The following is a 15811-nucleotide window of genomic DNA, read 5'->3' as shown; positions in this document are numbered from 1 at the left end:
ACCACACGCTGGCTTGGGGGATTTCAACCAATGAACTTCCAGCTCTGACGTGGCACTCTGCTGCCCTCCAAAATGATCTTTTACTCGCTATCCTCTATGTGAACAAAGCCTCATGGAGCTGCTGGCATGTTTCTAGACTCAGTCTCATTTGTTACATTTTCAGAAGCACCTAGTGCAACTATAAAGACCTCAAAGGAAAAAGCACACAGTCAGTCTCACAGAAAAGTCTCCCCCTACACATGAAGCTGCCTGACAGGCATTTCACAATAACCTGAGGAGAAGTTGGCAGAGATGCTGCATCATTCCCAGTTTGTGCTGACTGACTCAACATTTTGTCCCATCAGACAGACTGAGATATTGTAGCTACAGGATGAAGGGGTTTCAGTTTCTGGGGAAATCACAATACTGTTCTCGAGGACTTCAACATTACATCAAAATCCTTCCCACTGGAAAAAGGAAGAGGATGCAAAACTGTCTTTACACTGAGAAGGGTGCAGACACAAATCACAGTCCACCAAGTTACCCAGACATGTAGTAATGTGCCAAGTCAACACCTCATTTTCTTTAAAGTATAATTTCAAATTCTTTTTGCAGTGAATCAAGTTGACATAGTAGGCAGAACTACAGCATCTCAGTCAAATTAACTTAATAACCCTAATTTAATGAATCATAATAGAATGAAGGGCTAAAGAGGCAGTAACTGCTTCGAACTGAGTTGAAAAATTAACGTGGCTGCTGTGACCATAAACCAGCATAAAATGTCATGTCTAATATTTTCATGTTATTCATTCTGTCTCCAGCGCTCGACTTTTCATAAAATGCTAGATAAGCTGTCAAATCCCATTAAAGCAGAAGAGTCATTGATAGAGTTAACAGAAGCTTAAACTGAGGGAATCCACAGCATGCGATTACAAACTGATAGTATTCAGATATCCCATAATAATAGGATTCCTCTTTTTTCTTTTTTTTTAGATTTTGGTTAGAGATTACTGCTAATGCTTTTTTACATGATAAAAATATGTCTGGATTTTGTGAGAATTCTTTTGTTCCTCCGCTTTAACTCAGACTGAAGAGTTAATGGAAAAAAATCCACACTTGGATACACTTACACTTTTATGTATCATCAATCTGTAATGCTCAGTGCATGCCAGGAGTAATTTAGCAATGAGGTGACATAAATTATTTTTTGGGTACCCAATTCCCGTCAACTTGCCACATCTGTTTCAACTTCACTTAGTGATTTCCTGCGTTTCTCTAAATGCCTCTCGACAACCACCAGAGAGTGAGGCTGCACTTGTTACATTCAGCTGTATGTGCTGGCAGCTAGAGTATAGAAACACTGATGGGTTATAGTATGAGTGAGAGCTAGTATCAAAGTAAAAAAAAAAATCACCCCTACTCAGACCTAAGCACATCATGGGGCTGCTTTGCATTGTGGTCCACCGAGTATCCTGTCAGTGGAGAAATTGATTTCTGCCTTCTCTATAATGCATTTCTCTTTTATGATGGATTGTTGAATGCTGGTGTAAAATTGTCAGCCAGTGTTTTATAGTGTATGACACCAAAAATACATGTTCATTCCTGAAGTTATATCCAATTAGAAATGTTGCAGTGAATGAGACACTGCTCCTTCAAACAGAAAAATCAGCCTGGGAAAGCGAACTATAATGCACAGTAGCAGAACATTAAAAATTGTTTGATGAAGTTTTTTCTTTAGGGTATTTGTATTAACTGTTTAAATAAGGCTAGGAACTGTGTTTTTGTTTCAAATTATCTTCCTGAGAAAAACAACTGCATCAGTTGTTTCTACAATCTGACCAACATATATTCAAAAATGCAGACTTTAGCAGGGGGAGATGGATGTTTTATCCCATTTACAACTGACATTCAAAACTAGCATGTTTAAATTGTTATTTTTATTGTTGACATCTCAATGACAAAGGGTTAGCTATAAAGCTATAAATAGCATAGCTATAAATAGCTATGTGTTGTTTTTTATTTTTGTTTGTTTCCTTTTTTGTTTAATCATCTGACTATTTAGATTCACACCGAAATATCTCAAGTAGTGTAAAGGCTGCTATTAATTTTCAAATTGTGTTCAGGTTTTCAACACACTTTAAATTAAATCAACTCCAAATGCTAGAACTGAAATAAATGTCTAGTCTCAAAAATAAATCAATCAATAAATAAATACATGGATAAAGTAAAACTGCGAGTGGTAGTTGAGTCATCAGCTCCACTTCTGCAGAACAAGGAAGGCTGTTTATACCATGTTTATCTATGTGGTCATCATGTGGCCCCTTCTTACTAGTCAATCTTTTCACTAATATACACAAATATTAATCACAAAAAAATTAATATTTAAAATCCTTAAAAACTTAGTTTCTTCTAAAAGGTGAAAATAACAAACCCAGTCTTCAAAAGAACAAAAACTACACAAAATATTAAAGTAAAAAAAGAAATATAAACAAATACTAAATAAAAACACTGAAACTATAATAACAATAATCACAACTTTTGTTTGGTGTCCCCAGAACAACAATCTTTCTCTAATTATACCCAAGTGCTTTTCTTGCCTAAACCCAACCACATACTGGACTCTGGGGTTAAAGGTTGCTGAGTGATGTTACAGTCCTGCACTTTATATCAATCTCCTTCTTGCAATTCATGTTCTGTCAATAATAAATGTAGTAATATTAAAAAATGAAGCACTTCATTCAACATTTATTTAAAAAAATAAGTTACATTGGAACACAATTCATAACTAACTATACTCACTACAAAACATAATTGTCTTTGCGGTTTTTAATTTATTTGGAAAAGACAGGGTTGCCCGAGTTTCAACTATAGTATAATCACTTTGGTGATTCTTTCACTTTTATCCTAGTGCTAGCATTAGATCAAAATTTAAGTTTGTCACATTATCTCCTTTATGACTTTGTGTTAACACACTGTCTGAACCTACTAAAGTGAGACAGCGAACGTGATAAACATGTTACCATTATCCTTGTATGTTAGTGTTTAGCAGCAATAAGTCTGTGGACTCTTGCTTAGCCTTTGTTTTCAGTAATGCATCTGGATTAAGGATGTCAGCTGTTTTCACAGATACTTAGTGAAATAAATGCACTGCTGGATACCAAAGTTTTCAGAAAGAGTCTCATCAAAAGATTCCTGTAATTAACAAAAAATTAGTTTGGGCTGATTCTTTATTTCCTGAACAAAATCGTCACGAACACAAAAGTGAAGTTTAATATCCCATTAAATATCCATCATGGTTTGTGTGTGGCTGCACTGTGTGATGAGAAAGGTCGTATTAGTCTGACTTATCTCAGTGGTCTTTTCATTTTTAGCCGAATTAGTTTGGGAAAACTTGGACCTATGATTCCATTTTATAATTTGCAATGTGCTTTATTACATTAAAACATATATAAGTAACTTGTACTGACTAAATCACTTTGTTTTAACAGTTAACTTCATCTTGGTTTTAAGTGAAGGACTAGGTTATTGTAAAAAATCAAGTGCATATCGGAGTTAATGATGTTGTCAATCAGCACTGACCTCAATTTAAAATGGAGGTTTGGAGATCAACAAAGCCATGCCTTTAATTTCTTTTTCCTCAGAGCAAAATGTTTTGTCACTAATCTACCTTTGACTCAACTCACTTTAGGTTTCCACAAGAGTCTATAATGATCAGCCAGGGCCATAAACAGCAGTTCAGTGTATATATTCTCAAACTAAACGCATCTAAGCCAAAGTGAAATTCAATATTGTCTGTGTTGAAGCGTGGCAGCAGAACCTCATTTTTTCCGCCCGTGCCAGATAAAGCTATTAGCAGGGTGTACATGTGTGATTAGTACATCATAATGAGAATATCATAATCATGAAACTTCAATTGGATGAAAGAAGAGATGCTAAGATTAATTACTGGGAAAGAAATGAACAGCCATATTCATTTTAACGAGCCATTTTGGATTACAGGCTATGTGTTATTGGAGATATTTGGTGTTGTCTCTCCTTGCTGCTAAGGTAAATGTATTCCACCTCCTCACCAGAGCAGACATCACACCTCCATGAGGAACATCTGTCAAAAGTCTGAATCATACATACCGCAGAGTATGTTTATTTGGGGGAGATCTCACCCCACGCACACAGCAGCCTGAGAGGTGCTTAACACCAAAGATAGGTCTGATTATGTGCATTTGTGCTAATGAATCCCACTGCAACGTTTTAACTCAGCTTGAAATCACAGCCTTGAGTAGAATGACTATAAATTCAGCTGTGTGTGTTTCAGATACATTTTTATTCTGAAGTCTTAAAGTATTTGGCATATTTAGAGGCTAGAATACAGCAGGGGGCCTGTTGGCTCAGTGGTAGAGCATGGGGTTAGGATGCAGAAGGCTGCAGCCTCGAATCCCACCCCACCAGGCGTGGCCCCGCCCTAGGTCAGGGGACAAACTATACTGAAATTATGTTTTCCATTACGATTGTATACATATGAATCTACTTAAAATCATAGTTTGCTTTACATATACCTGATAACTGCTTTATATACATTTTTCACATCATAAGAACCACATCCGAAGTGTCTTATCATCATATTGTATGATAATGTTTAATTCTCTTTTAACCTAAAAAGATATGTTGCATCATCTTCATTTTGCTCTGGGGTTTCATTTCAGGCTTTGCCCCAACAACCTCCAGCAATAGGGTAGGGGAATCTGTATATAGCCTGAAAGGCAAGACCCAGGGCAATAAAATTCTGCAAACCATTTGTCACACACAGATAGTCTATGTCGCCAAACCACTCACTCCTGCTCATTAAGATTATTGCCCTGAGTGCAGCTTAATAGTGGAAGTGAGCTCACATGTATCTTAAAGTTGAGTCATGTCAACTGGACCAATTCCTTCTTGGATGGAAACATTTACTAATGCAATAAGCATCTTCAGTCTGAGGAATAGTTGGCTAGGGAAGCCAAATATATCCTCCAGGGGGGTCTTTTGTTTCTCACCTTGCATAAATTGACTCGTTAGGTGGATAATTGAGAAAGTGAAGGTAGGGCTGAGAATTGCTGGGATGTAACATCATGAATCATTCCCCTAGACAAAATGGACAATCATTCTTTAAACAGAGGACGAGGTCTCAGAGATCTGTTCACAGCTTCACAACTTTAACCACTTCAGCCATAGGAGTTGTGATTGCTACTTTCCAGTGACTGTCCACACAAATGTGGCCTCCAAGGAAGGTTTTTGTAGTTCCTACAACTATAGCTGGAAGTTGCCCCTTTTTTGTGTGTCCGGACAAACACAGAAAGTACAAACCATAAAAGCCTTTGTGTATGAGTATGTAGTTTCTTAGCTGAATAGAAACCAGATTCATATGTTTGAGCTGGTCAGCCAATGCAGTGTGGAAAGGAGAGTTAAAGCTGTAATTTATGTTTTCAGAACTGCTGCGTTTTTAAGCTCGTCTTTCGAAATGTTTTTAAATCTAAAAAAAGTGACTGTTTAGCTTAAAAAGATTTGTTTGATGATTTCCAGGTCTGCCCTTACCGACTGAAGTTCACGAAGTTTGTTCCTTCCAGAGCGACATTGTTGTTGTGTTCATATGAATGAATGAGCTCTTTGAGCACCTTTGGATGTTTGTATTTGTACAGTTTTGCGTCAGTCACAGGAAATGTACGTCATCAACGCGCCAACTTACTCATGGTGAATTCTCCAGAGTGTTACCTCCTCTTTTCACAAATGAGCTCAGGTGGACATAATCTGGATTTTGCACTGGGGAGCTGGCTGGGTAAAGTCCGGGTAATGTCAGGGTCAACAGACTTGGCTGTTTGCGTTCACACATACACCCACCACAGAGAAACTCTGGGAAATGTCTTCCACTGAATTCCAGTGTCTGTCTCCCTGAGGGAGAACAGTCATGCATACTCAAAGTTGTTGTAATTTTCATCCTAGGGCTGTCATGTTATTATCTTTTCATGTTTTTAAAGTTCCCATTTAGATTTCAAATTTATAAATGTGATCCACTTCTCACTATGTAGATCTGAGCACCATGAGGATAAAGTGATCTCAGCAGCCTACAGACCATCTCTAGAGAGTGACTGAATGTTCTCCATCCTCATTCCTGTGGAGCCTTATTTCAGCAAAATACAAGTTAATTTACAGATGGCTCATGCTTATAGCATTTTAAAGTGTTCTAATTAATTGTGGAAGATACAAGCTGGTGTCAAAGTTGGAATATGACGTGTTTCTGCCATTTTCATAAAAGGAAAGTTGACAAAAACCCTTTTGTTTGGATATTACACATGCTGCAGACTCACAACAAATCAATATAGGAATACATAAATGTTTACTGACTGTCAGCCAGTCGGCATCACTTTGAGTAAGTTTCTAGTGGTGGTGCAACTGCAAACAGAAAATAAGGCCCTTAGGGTGACTAGTTCTGGTGGAAGCTCCCTAGTGAGGAGCTAGTCCCTAGAAGTTTGTTTCATCCGAAAGTGCATAATGTGTGTAAAGGCCTACTCTGTTGAGAGAAGGATTCTTCATTTTTAGGGGGATGAGGGTTGTTAGGACTTGTGATTGTTAAGTCCCAACAACTCTTCCCTCTACTCTTACATTTACATTTAGTCATTTAACAGATGCTTTTATCCAAAGCGCCTTTCAAGTGAGGTACAAGGCAAGCTAAAATCTAAGTGAAAAAGAAAACATTAAAGCAAAGTGCTATGAGAAGACGTGTTTCAGTTTCATGAGATGCAAGTGCAACATACAACAGTTTTTTTTTTCAAAAAGATTTTTAAAAATATATATTTAGATTTAAGTGCATATGGTCACATCGTCTATTGTCCACCTGAGCCTATTTAGGCCAGGTGAGAAACAAAGGACCCCCCTGCTACTTGGAAGAATAGCAAAACATTTCCAACTAAGAAAAAAGAAGTCTGGTTGACATGACTCAACTTTCAGATAACTACGTCTGATGCCCTAAAGGTTGGCCAACACAGCTCAGATATGTGTATCGACATTCTTATCAACTCAGCTCTCTGACTTTAATGGCAAACCAACCTGAAAAAGTTTACAGTCCTCAGGTTAAATTACACCCATATATAACAACAGGACACGCTGCACAGATTGGTTAGTGAGTTTTAGAATAGAACTGATATGAGGACTTTATTGTCCTTTAATAGCTTTAGGCTGACTGCCTCCAGTCAGATAGCTAAATACATATTACACAACATGAAACTGATGCTGTCAGAATTTGGAACTGAAAATAAAATATCATAATTACAATGATCCTTAAGAGAGCACTTTATCATATGCTTGATCATACACAAAAATCTACTAGTTTTTGTGATACATGAAAATAATGTACAAAAAAAATGCTGTTGTCTAGCATCCATAACAAGAGATTCACTTAAAAGTCATTACACTGCAGCTGAGTGTGAATTAAAACCAAAAATGAGAATTAATAACAGGAGCTTTTCTAAGGAAAACCAGTTCATGATGTGCCATTTGTCATGTAGTAGATGTGGTATGTGCTGTACTGTTGTATTGTGCTGTCCACATCACACATACAATCTGATGTGCTGGAAAATGAAACATCCTATTCTTCTCATGTGGCTAACCTTTATTTGGCAAGTGAACAACAAATATTGAAAGCTGTCAAACTCCTTTCACAGGATGGAAGTCTGCCTTCTGTGCATTTACGCACAGATAAAGTGCAAGCTGCCATCTTGGCAAGTACAGGCAGCGTATTTTGATCACTTATCATCTATGTTTCTTATTTCTGACATTTTAAAGCCAAGGCTCATAATCTAGTGCCTACAAAATAAACAAATGCTAGTTGAATAAAATGTACCCAACAGCTGCAGGATTTATCCTAGGCAAACACAGATTAGATCCAGTGCAGCCATTAGTTTTGAATATAACCAGGAGGGAGACATGGGGTGCCAATGCAGGGGAAAATGAAATTAACGTAATCTTTGATTAAAGCTTGTGCCTTTAAAATCTAAGTTGATGTTTTTAACCTTGTTAGCTGTTAAAACTAGTAAAGTTTTTTTACAAGACAACATTTGTATTTGTCAGTTCGATGTAACAGCAGTGACACACCTCCCTTTGTCCTCACTTCATCTGCCCCCCCCCACCCCTTATTACCCACTTTAATTATCTGTGAGCAGGATCTCCTCACCTTGTTAATTTTTGCAAATGCTGCCCAAGTACAAGAATCGCCTCTGGCAGAAAGGGTGGGATTCTCACCTTAATATTTTCAGTACTAACTTTGCAGGGGATGATCTGTGGGTGGACGACAACCACTGCAGCTCCTCTGCAAGCACAGAAGTGGATGGCATACAAGGCAAAGAGAGGAATTTTGTGTGTGTGTGCGTGCGAGTGTGTGTGTGTGTGTGTGTGTGTGTGCCACAGGAAGACCATGAAACCAAACAGTTCAAAGTGTTCATCAAAATTCACACTCGGCGAGTTCGGTTTGCAGTGTCGAAGCCAACCTGCTGAGCTGTGCTGGAGGAAATCTATAGAAACAAATTAACTCCAAGTCTGTTGGTCTGGGCATGTGCAGAAGATAACAGGCTTCAATTACAAAGCTTTTTCTCCTAATTGAAAATGCAGCTAATAGCTTAAGTGCTTGCTATCTGAGATAGCTAAAAAAGAATGTGCGGAGGACTCACTGGGTTGGGGCATTTACAATATGCTTCCGACTGTGGGTTTGAACCCTGGAGCAGCCTTTTTCGAAGACACCAACTCCTTCACTTTCATCTTTCCTGACACTCTCCACTCTGTGGCGTTCAATAAAACCGAGAAGCCTTCTCATATATCAGAAGAGATTGTGCTGCATTCCCTGTATTGTGATGCAAATAGATCTCAACAGTATCACTCCACGTCATGGGCTCTTCTTGTACTGCAACATGTATTCTGACGCAAGTTACGTTGCCAATAAACATGATACTGTATCGGATCATATGATGCAGTCGTTTGAAAATGTCTGAAAATGTAAATGCACCACTCTAACTTACACATGGATGAAGACTCCTGCTGTACTCTGTTCTTAGTTTGCATCGCAGTATTAGGCACAAAGTGTAACACACACACACACACACACACACACACACAGAGGAAAAAAACATTACATTTTTAACAACTCAGGCTGCTCCCTTTAGCTGTAGAGGGCAAGGAATAACAAAGCTGAGGGAAGTCTCGGCTCTTTACCTCTGATGGGCTATTAGTTATTCTAGCTAGCAGAAGCCCCATTAGGTCCGCCATTTAATGCTCCCACGCCACATTCTCACATGAAAGCTACAAGATTGATAAGCCGACCATCTCACCTCAAGCTTTCCCCATGTTTGAGAAATGGTCCACCACAGATAATCTGACAAAGAGCTGATTTAGCTACCTGTGTACTCTGTAGAATACGACATTACTGAAGCCAATGAATGGATTTGTGTTAGAGTCTCCTGTGACTTCAGGAAAAGGACACAACATTGTGAGTGGTGCTTCAATACACTGACTTAAAACATATTATGAGATGATTCATGGGGCCCACGTGGACTTTAGGGAGTGAGCTGTGTGGGAGTATGAGATAAAACTTCTGTCTCTGAGGTGCGCTGACAGATACAATGGAGAAGAAAGATGTTTCCTGTACTCCATAGCATATCTGGTTAGTCCGACAAAGGTGCAGCGAAGATTTCAGTGGCACTACATCTTTCTCAACACAACATGTCCTGTTAATCACACTAAACCTTAGTGTTAAATGCAAAAAAAAAAAGAAATGCTGCTGGACAAAAGAAGACAGATGCACAACCATTAGGCGAAAAATAGAGTACACAGTCAAAAAGCACCTAATTAAGCATGAGCAAGTTGATTAGTCTTTGTCAAGGCTTTCTGTCTCAGTCCCTCTGTGCTGTACAGTGGCTGAGCCTTGTGGCAGAGTCCTACTTTAGGGTGAAAATTTCAATTTGAACTCTGGACAAAAGTTGCCAAATTGTTTGTATTTCTGCGATAAAACAGAAGTAGTATATCTCAGTTTGTTAGTGCTGTAGTGCACATATGCCAGACCGACATCAAGCTTAAATATATTATTTATCTTTTATTTGGCTGCAGGCTTTTATAGTGTTCCTCAGGCTGTGGTGACTGTTTGAATTGTGCACATTAAATGATTGAATAAAAATTTAATTATGTGATTGCCAGAGGCAGAAAATAAAATGGGATATATATAAGTTGGTGTGGTTGTAAATATTTGCAGATTTAATACATATTTCTTTTAAAAGAATAAAAGTTCAAGACTCGTGTGGCTTGTATATTTGCTACTACAGCTTTTGCAGCAAACACACTGGATAGGAGAGGGCCACCTGTATGGGGGCTTGATCGAATAAATTTTTATCATTCAGCTCTGGACAGCAAGCCATTTGTGAATAAATAAGGGGCTGGCTGGTAATACATAAATTCATCAATGAGCTCTTTTATGTCAGGAATGAAAGATGAACCTACTTTGGGTATAATAGATCCAACTGTATGTAGGTTGCACAGTGAGAGGAGCTGCCATTGCAGTTTCAGCTAATGAGAGTCACATTTTAGCAATAAAACTGCATGATTCAGAACAACAGCTGGCTAATCATATGGAACTGTACAAACCCAGCATATTGCAAAACAAGTCACCATGCACTGACCCTTATTTCCTTATGCCAAAAACAGACAAGAACAGAGCAGGAAAAAAAGTGTTTTTCTCTGCAGAGTGTTAGAAAATTTACCTCTCATGCCTCGCAGTGGAAATGGATTTTTGGAGGGCAACGGTCATACCTCACATTCCCTGGAGCCTGAGATGGTGTATGTGTAAGGTCCTGTCCCATTAACCAGCACATCCATAGTCTCTGAGTGTGAAGGCTTGTAGTCCACATAGTACTCTTGCAGTGGTGAATTAAGGGAGCGTGCAGTCTCCCGTGTCTTTTTCTGGCGCTTTTTAACCGATGAGCGCTGTTGTAGCTGTTTGATACTGCTGGGGTAACGCTTCCATGAGACATAGATAACTAGTAGAATTATAGCCACAGATAAGAGGAGGGCCATGCTACCAGCTATGATCTTGTGAAAGGACACATACTCAGTGTCTGGCAAAGGGATGGTGGGGGAGGCTTCGGAAGGAGTCGGGGAAGCTGTCCTGTTCCAGATCAGCTTCTTTTCCACGGCCGACTGTGTGGGAAGAGGCAGCAGCTCAGGCTGAAATGCTGAAGTAGGGGGTGATGTCGTTGAAGGTACAGGTGTTGGTGTTGCTGTACAAATGTTGTATGTCTCCACCACATCTGTCACCTTCTCTCCTTGTGCTTCCTTAGGACTGGCACAAATCATTGTGGACTCCTTGTTACCCTTAAAGGCCTTGAGCCATGCCACCAGGGGGCATATGTTGGGGTTACAGTACCATAAATTACCAGCCAGACTGATGGTGGTGAGGGAGATCCAAGCATCCACTGTCTGTTGGGACAAATTGCTGAGTTTGTTGGAGTCCAGATTAAGAGTCTGCAGATTAGGGAGACACTGAAATGTGCTCGGTTCCAAGATTTGGAGCTCGTTTCCTGAGAGGTCAAGCTTTTGCAAGGAAGTCCACATCCATGGCAGGCCCTGGGTTAGGATTTTGATACGGTTCCACTGCAAATAGAGAGCTCTCAGGTTAGTCAAGCGGGGGAAATGAGCGAAATTTATCTTTGAAAACTGGTTGTGCTCCAAATGAAGCTCAATGAGTTTAAGAAGTCCTGCAAAGGCGTTGCGCGTGAGGCTCCGTAGCCGGTTGTAGCCAATATCAAGAAACTCCAAGTTGCGACAGTCAAGGAAAACTCGCATTGGGACAGTTTTTAAGGAGTTAGACCTTAAGTGTAAACTCAGAAGTTTCCGTAGGCCCAGGAACTGATTAGGATGGAGGACCTGCAGTTTATTGTAAGAAAGATCGAGATTACGTAAATTAGGAACGTCATGGAAAGTGTTATTTTTTAACTGTGTGATCTTATTTGAGCTGAGAATCAGTTCTTTGAGTCTCCGTATCCCATGGAAAGCCTGGCCATCCACAGCATTGATATAATTGTGGTCAAGGTAAAGCCAAACGAGTTGACTCAGACCTGCAAACTGGTGGGCTCTGAGGTTCACCAAGCTGTTGTAACGTAAGGACAGGCCCTGTGTGCCCACAGATACATTGCTTGGCACATCTCGGAAGGCATTGGATTCGCAGTATATTATTTTCCCATCACATCTACAGCTCTGGGGGCAGGGACGCTCACGGATGCCACTTGGAGCAGCAAGCAGCCAGGCGGGCACAGCCACAGTGAATACAAGCCATTTGAAAAGCACAGGAAGTCCTGCGGACACAGAAAAGTGATGGATTTAACAGCACAAAACCACCATCAACACAGGGACCCAAAATGCACAAACTAGAATTAAGTAAAACAAAATAAGACACAACAGAGTAACATCACTCAAGAAATCAAGCATACTGCATGCAGTCATTTGATAGCAGTGGGTTGTTTGCAGCCCACTTCATTTGTTTCCCTGTGTTCACGGCCAACTCTACACAGGCTTACATCCATTATCACACTCAAAGTCATGTTCTTGAGACATGGAAAGGAGGCATAACCTGTCACATAGATTAAAAAAAAAAGAACCTCACAAGACCCCACACTCTGTAGTCATTCATAAAACGCAGAGAGGGAAAGACACCAGCAACATTAGCTATGAGCGAATTGTAATTAGGCAACGACTTTGCACAGATTAAGTAGCAAGCGGAGCGGGGTACGTACCCATGTTTGCGCGGTGTCGACTCCTCCTCATGTTTATGGGTCTCTGTTGCATGCGTCCCAGGTCCACATGTTAGAAGCACCGGGCGTTTTGTCCAAACAGTTGGACACGCATCCTGGGCGCGTGCCTGCACAGAAAATATACGTACGTTGCGCTGCAGCCAGATCCGCTTTGCGCACAACTGCACACCTGTCGGAGATATGAGCAGCTCCTGAAGGTGTGCATCAACCTCTGCCTGTAGTTCCCTACGTTACCGTACAACACCCGCTTGACAATGCATATTCCTTTACCGCCACCTTACAAAGCCCTTGGATGGACGCACTCAAGCTTACAGCCTCGTCAAAATGACATTGCTTAGCGGATGTTTTAAGAAGCTCTGACATATATTTTATTCACCGCCCCAGCAATTGTTGAATGCAGGTTAAGTGAAAGAAAAGAGGCTGGAAACCGATCAGGTGAAGAAATTTGAGAGGAATAAACTGTGGTCCAAACCCGACAAGTTTGATGTATCCTGACTCAGATGTGGACATCGGAGAAAAAGGCGCAGACTGCTGAGGATTAGACCCGTTGACCGTGGCATCAAGAATAAATCAGTTGTATAGCAACAGGAGTGATGTTGGTGTAGGATTTTACTGAGCTCACTGATGCTCGTTTCAGGACTTGAGATGCCCTCTTCTGGTCACCGAGTGACACTCCGCAGTCGACTTTAAAGTAGACTTCATTGTCCTCAGGAGCAGAGCCTGCATATCAATTAAAGCCGGGGGCCGGGAAGATGTTTGCCCTGCATTTAGATATTTGTGAGGATGTACTGCCAGTCAGTTGCTTCTCAGTGGAAGCATTTTTTTTTTTGGGACAAATCTGAGGCAAAAGCGGACAACAGAAGCTTATAAAATATCTCAAAGCGAATAAGGAGCTGAGAAATGTTTGTAACTTTACCTGCTTATACTTTGATTACCAATTTATACTGGCTTTACACTGGAACACGGCAGCTTGCTTTTTCCAGCTGATATTTGTTTATTCAGGCCTATGTAATAGTTACGTCTGTGAGAGTGCACCATGTTATACAGATTCACCGTGTTCACGTTTCATAAGCAAAATTTTAATCTGCAAGTAACTGCGTCGTCAGATAATATGCTGTCGACAAGAAAACACCACCCTTTTGGGGAAATGGTACCACAGTGTTTTCACAAAATGTAAGTACAAATATTTAGCACAAGTATATAATAATAATAATATTAATAATGATAATAAACGTAAGTATATTATTGTAGCACATAAACTTAATTGTGTCCATTACTGCTAATTGTCTATTTCTCTTTTTGTTTGCTCTTAGGAAGGCATCAGCCTATAGTTTAATAAATGAAATACTATTTTATAGCACACTGTGTATGTGCCAGACATTGAATCTACAGTATAGCCAGGGCTATTTTCAATTACCTGCCTGTCTGCAAAGTCTGATTTGTACTAGTACCCCCTTCTTACTTCAAAAGCCCCCTGCTGCTTTACGCTGGATCTGAGCCTGTATCTAAGGAACTGGTGGCAAAGTCTCAGATGAAATAATTCTCAATTACTGCTTTCTAGGTAGGTAGTCCTTTAGTGGAAAGTTCACCTAGTTAAGCTCAAGCTTAAGATAAAAGCAAGAATCCCCTTTACATTATCTTTTGCAATCATGCATGGTAGCCAGATGTAGATTAATTCTAATAAAACAGTAAATCATTTTTTAAGATACATATTGCTTTCTTGTGTTTTCTGACTTAAAAAGTTTACAATGTGAAATACAAAAATAAGAAACAGAAATACGAAATGATATTAAAATCTTTTGACAACAACTGTAAGTTCAGCACACAGAGGAAAGGAACAGATGGATTGCAAAGTGTGTAGGCCTATATATATTTTTATCCAGATTTTTGGATTAAATGTTATATTTTACCTCATGCCAAGAAAAAACTTACTAAATGCTTTTCATCCTTTTCATTGTTTCACATTGACAATGAAATGCATCATGTATAAAGAAAAAGTCCTTCCAAAACCACATAATGGAACTTTAAGATGGGGTCAAAGTCATCTCTTCTAATAGCTCCCTCTGCCCCTGTACTTAATGAGGAGCATAATTACAAGCAAATGACATTAAGGAACATTTGAGCTCAAACTGCAGTTAGTTTTAGCAAAGAAATCAGTAGAAACCAAAATAAAACTGATGCATCTGCCACTTCAGCTTGAGTCACTGATTTCATTTTCATTGTTAGGTCAGTCAGTTAACTGAGGTTGAAGGAGAGCAGTAGCACACACACACATAGACAATGACTACAAGAATGACAAATACAGGATCTAGTAGAGAATTCACAGCGTTGAATGTAATATACCCTTCAGTGTACTTCCAAACCAACAGGAAATGAGTTTCAATGATTTTTCATCCTTTTGTTAAACTCAGGTGTGATTCTATAAGAGTTTGTACAGAAATACAAAATACACTGATTAGACCCAAACTAAAGCATTGTTGAGAGCAACAGGTTTTCAGAACAGACAATAACCTGAGCTTTTACCTGGCATGTCTTAGTTATAGTATTCTCAGTAATACGTCAAATGTGTGTGTATATCGTTTATATCAGAGATTTTTAAGACATTAATTAAATGAGTTCTGTCTCAATTTTCAGTAATTTCAATTAAAATCAAATCATAAAAATATTAAGCTCTTTGTATTTTGTCAAATTCTGTACAGAGATATTGTTTTTTGTGCTATTTCAATTGTGTCTGCAATAGTGCATGATGTTTGGAAACAACTGACTGTTAAGAGGTGATTTCAAAAAAGTAGTGGCCCAAGAATGGAGCTTTGTGGTACTCCTGAAGGATTGCATTTATATCAGAAGTTAGAACCACAACATACTTGGTGGTATTAATGTTTTGATGGAAAGGGATCATGGAAATGGTATGGATATTCTGACTGGTCTGCAGCTATACAGCCTCATACACAGCAAGCAGTGATGTGTTCTGACACCTGTCGATTATGGCCAGCTTTAAAATGTTTCCTATATTGACT

The 15811-nt window shown here is 39.4% G+C and overlaps 1 protein-coding gene across 4 annotated transcripts in view; it reads right to left on the bottom strand.

Moving 5' to 3' along the window:
* The window catches only part of LOC137136450 (leucine-rich repeat transmembrane neuronal protein 4), a 46404-nt gene extending 31108 nt beyond the window's left edge, over window positions 1-15296 (bottom strand). For 2 of the 4 annotated variants that reach the window (XM_067521819.1, XM_067521820.1), the window contains exons 1-2: window positions 12777-15294; window positions 10749-12338 (exon numbers count right to left, since the gene is read on the bottom strand). In XM_067521819.1, coding sequence (XP_067377920.1) covers window positions 10792-12338; window positions 12777-12828 — 1599 coding nt within the window. In that variant the 5' untranslated portion in view covers window positions 12829-15294 and the 3' untranslated portion in view covers window positions 10749-10791. Of the gene's footprint in view, window positions 1-10748; window positions 12339-12776 lie in introns of all 4 variants that reach the window. The other 2 variants (XM_067521817.1, XM_067521818.1) reach the window with 2 other exon arrangements.
* Window positions 15297-15811: the final 515 nt, after the last annotated feature.

This window comes from Channa argus, chromosome 11 (genome assembly GCF_033026475.1).
Source record: "Channa argus isolate prfri chromosome 11, Channa argus male v1.0, whole genome shotgun sequence".
In the NCBI taxonomy this organism is placed as follows: Eukaryota; Metazoa; Chordata; class Actinopteri; order Anabantiformes; family Channidae; genus Channa; species Channa argus.
This window is presented reverse-complemented; position numbering and strand designations above follow the sequence as displayed.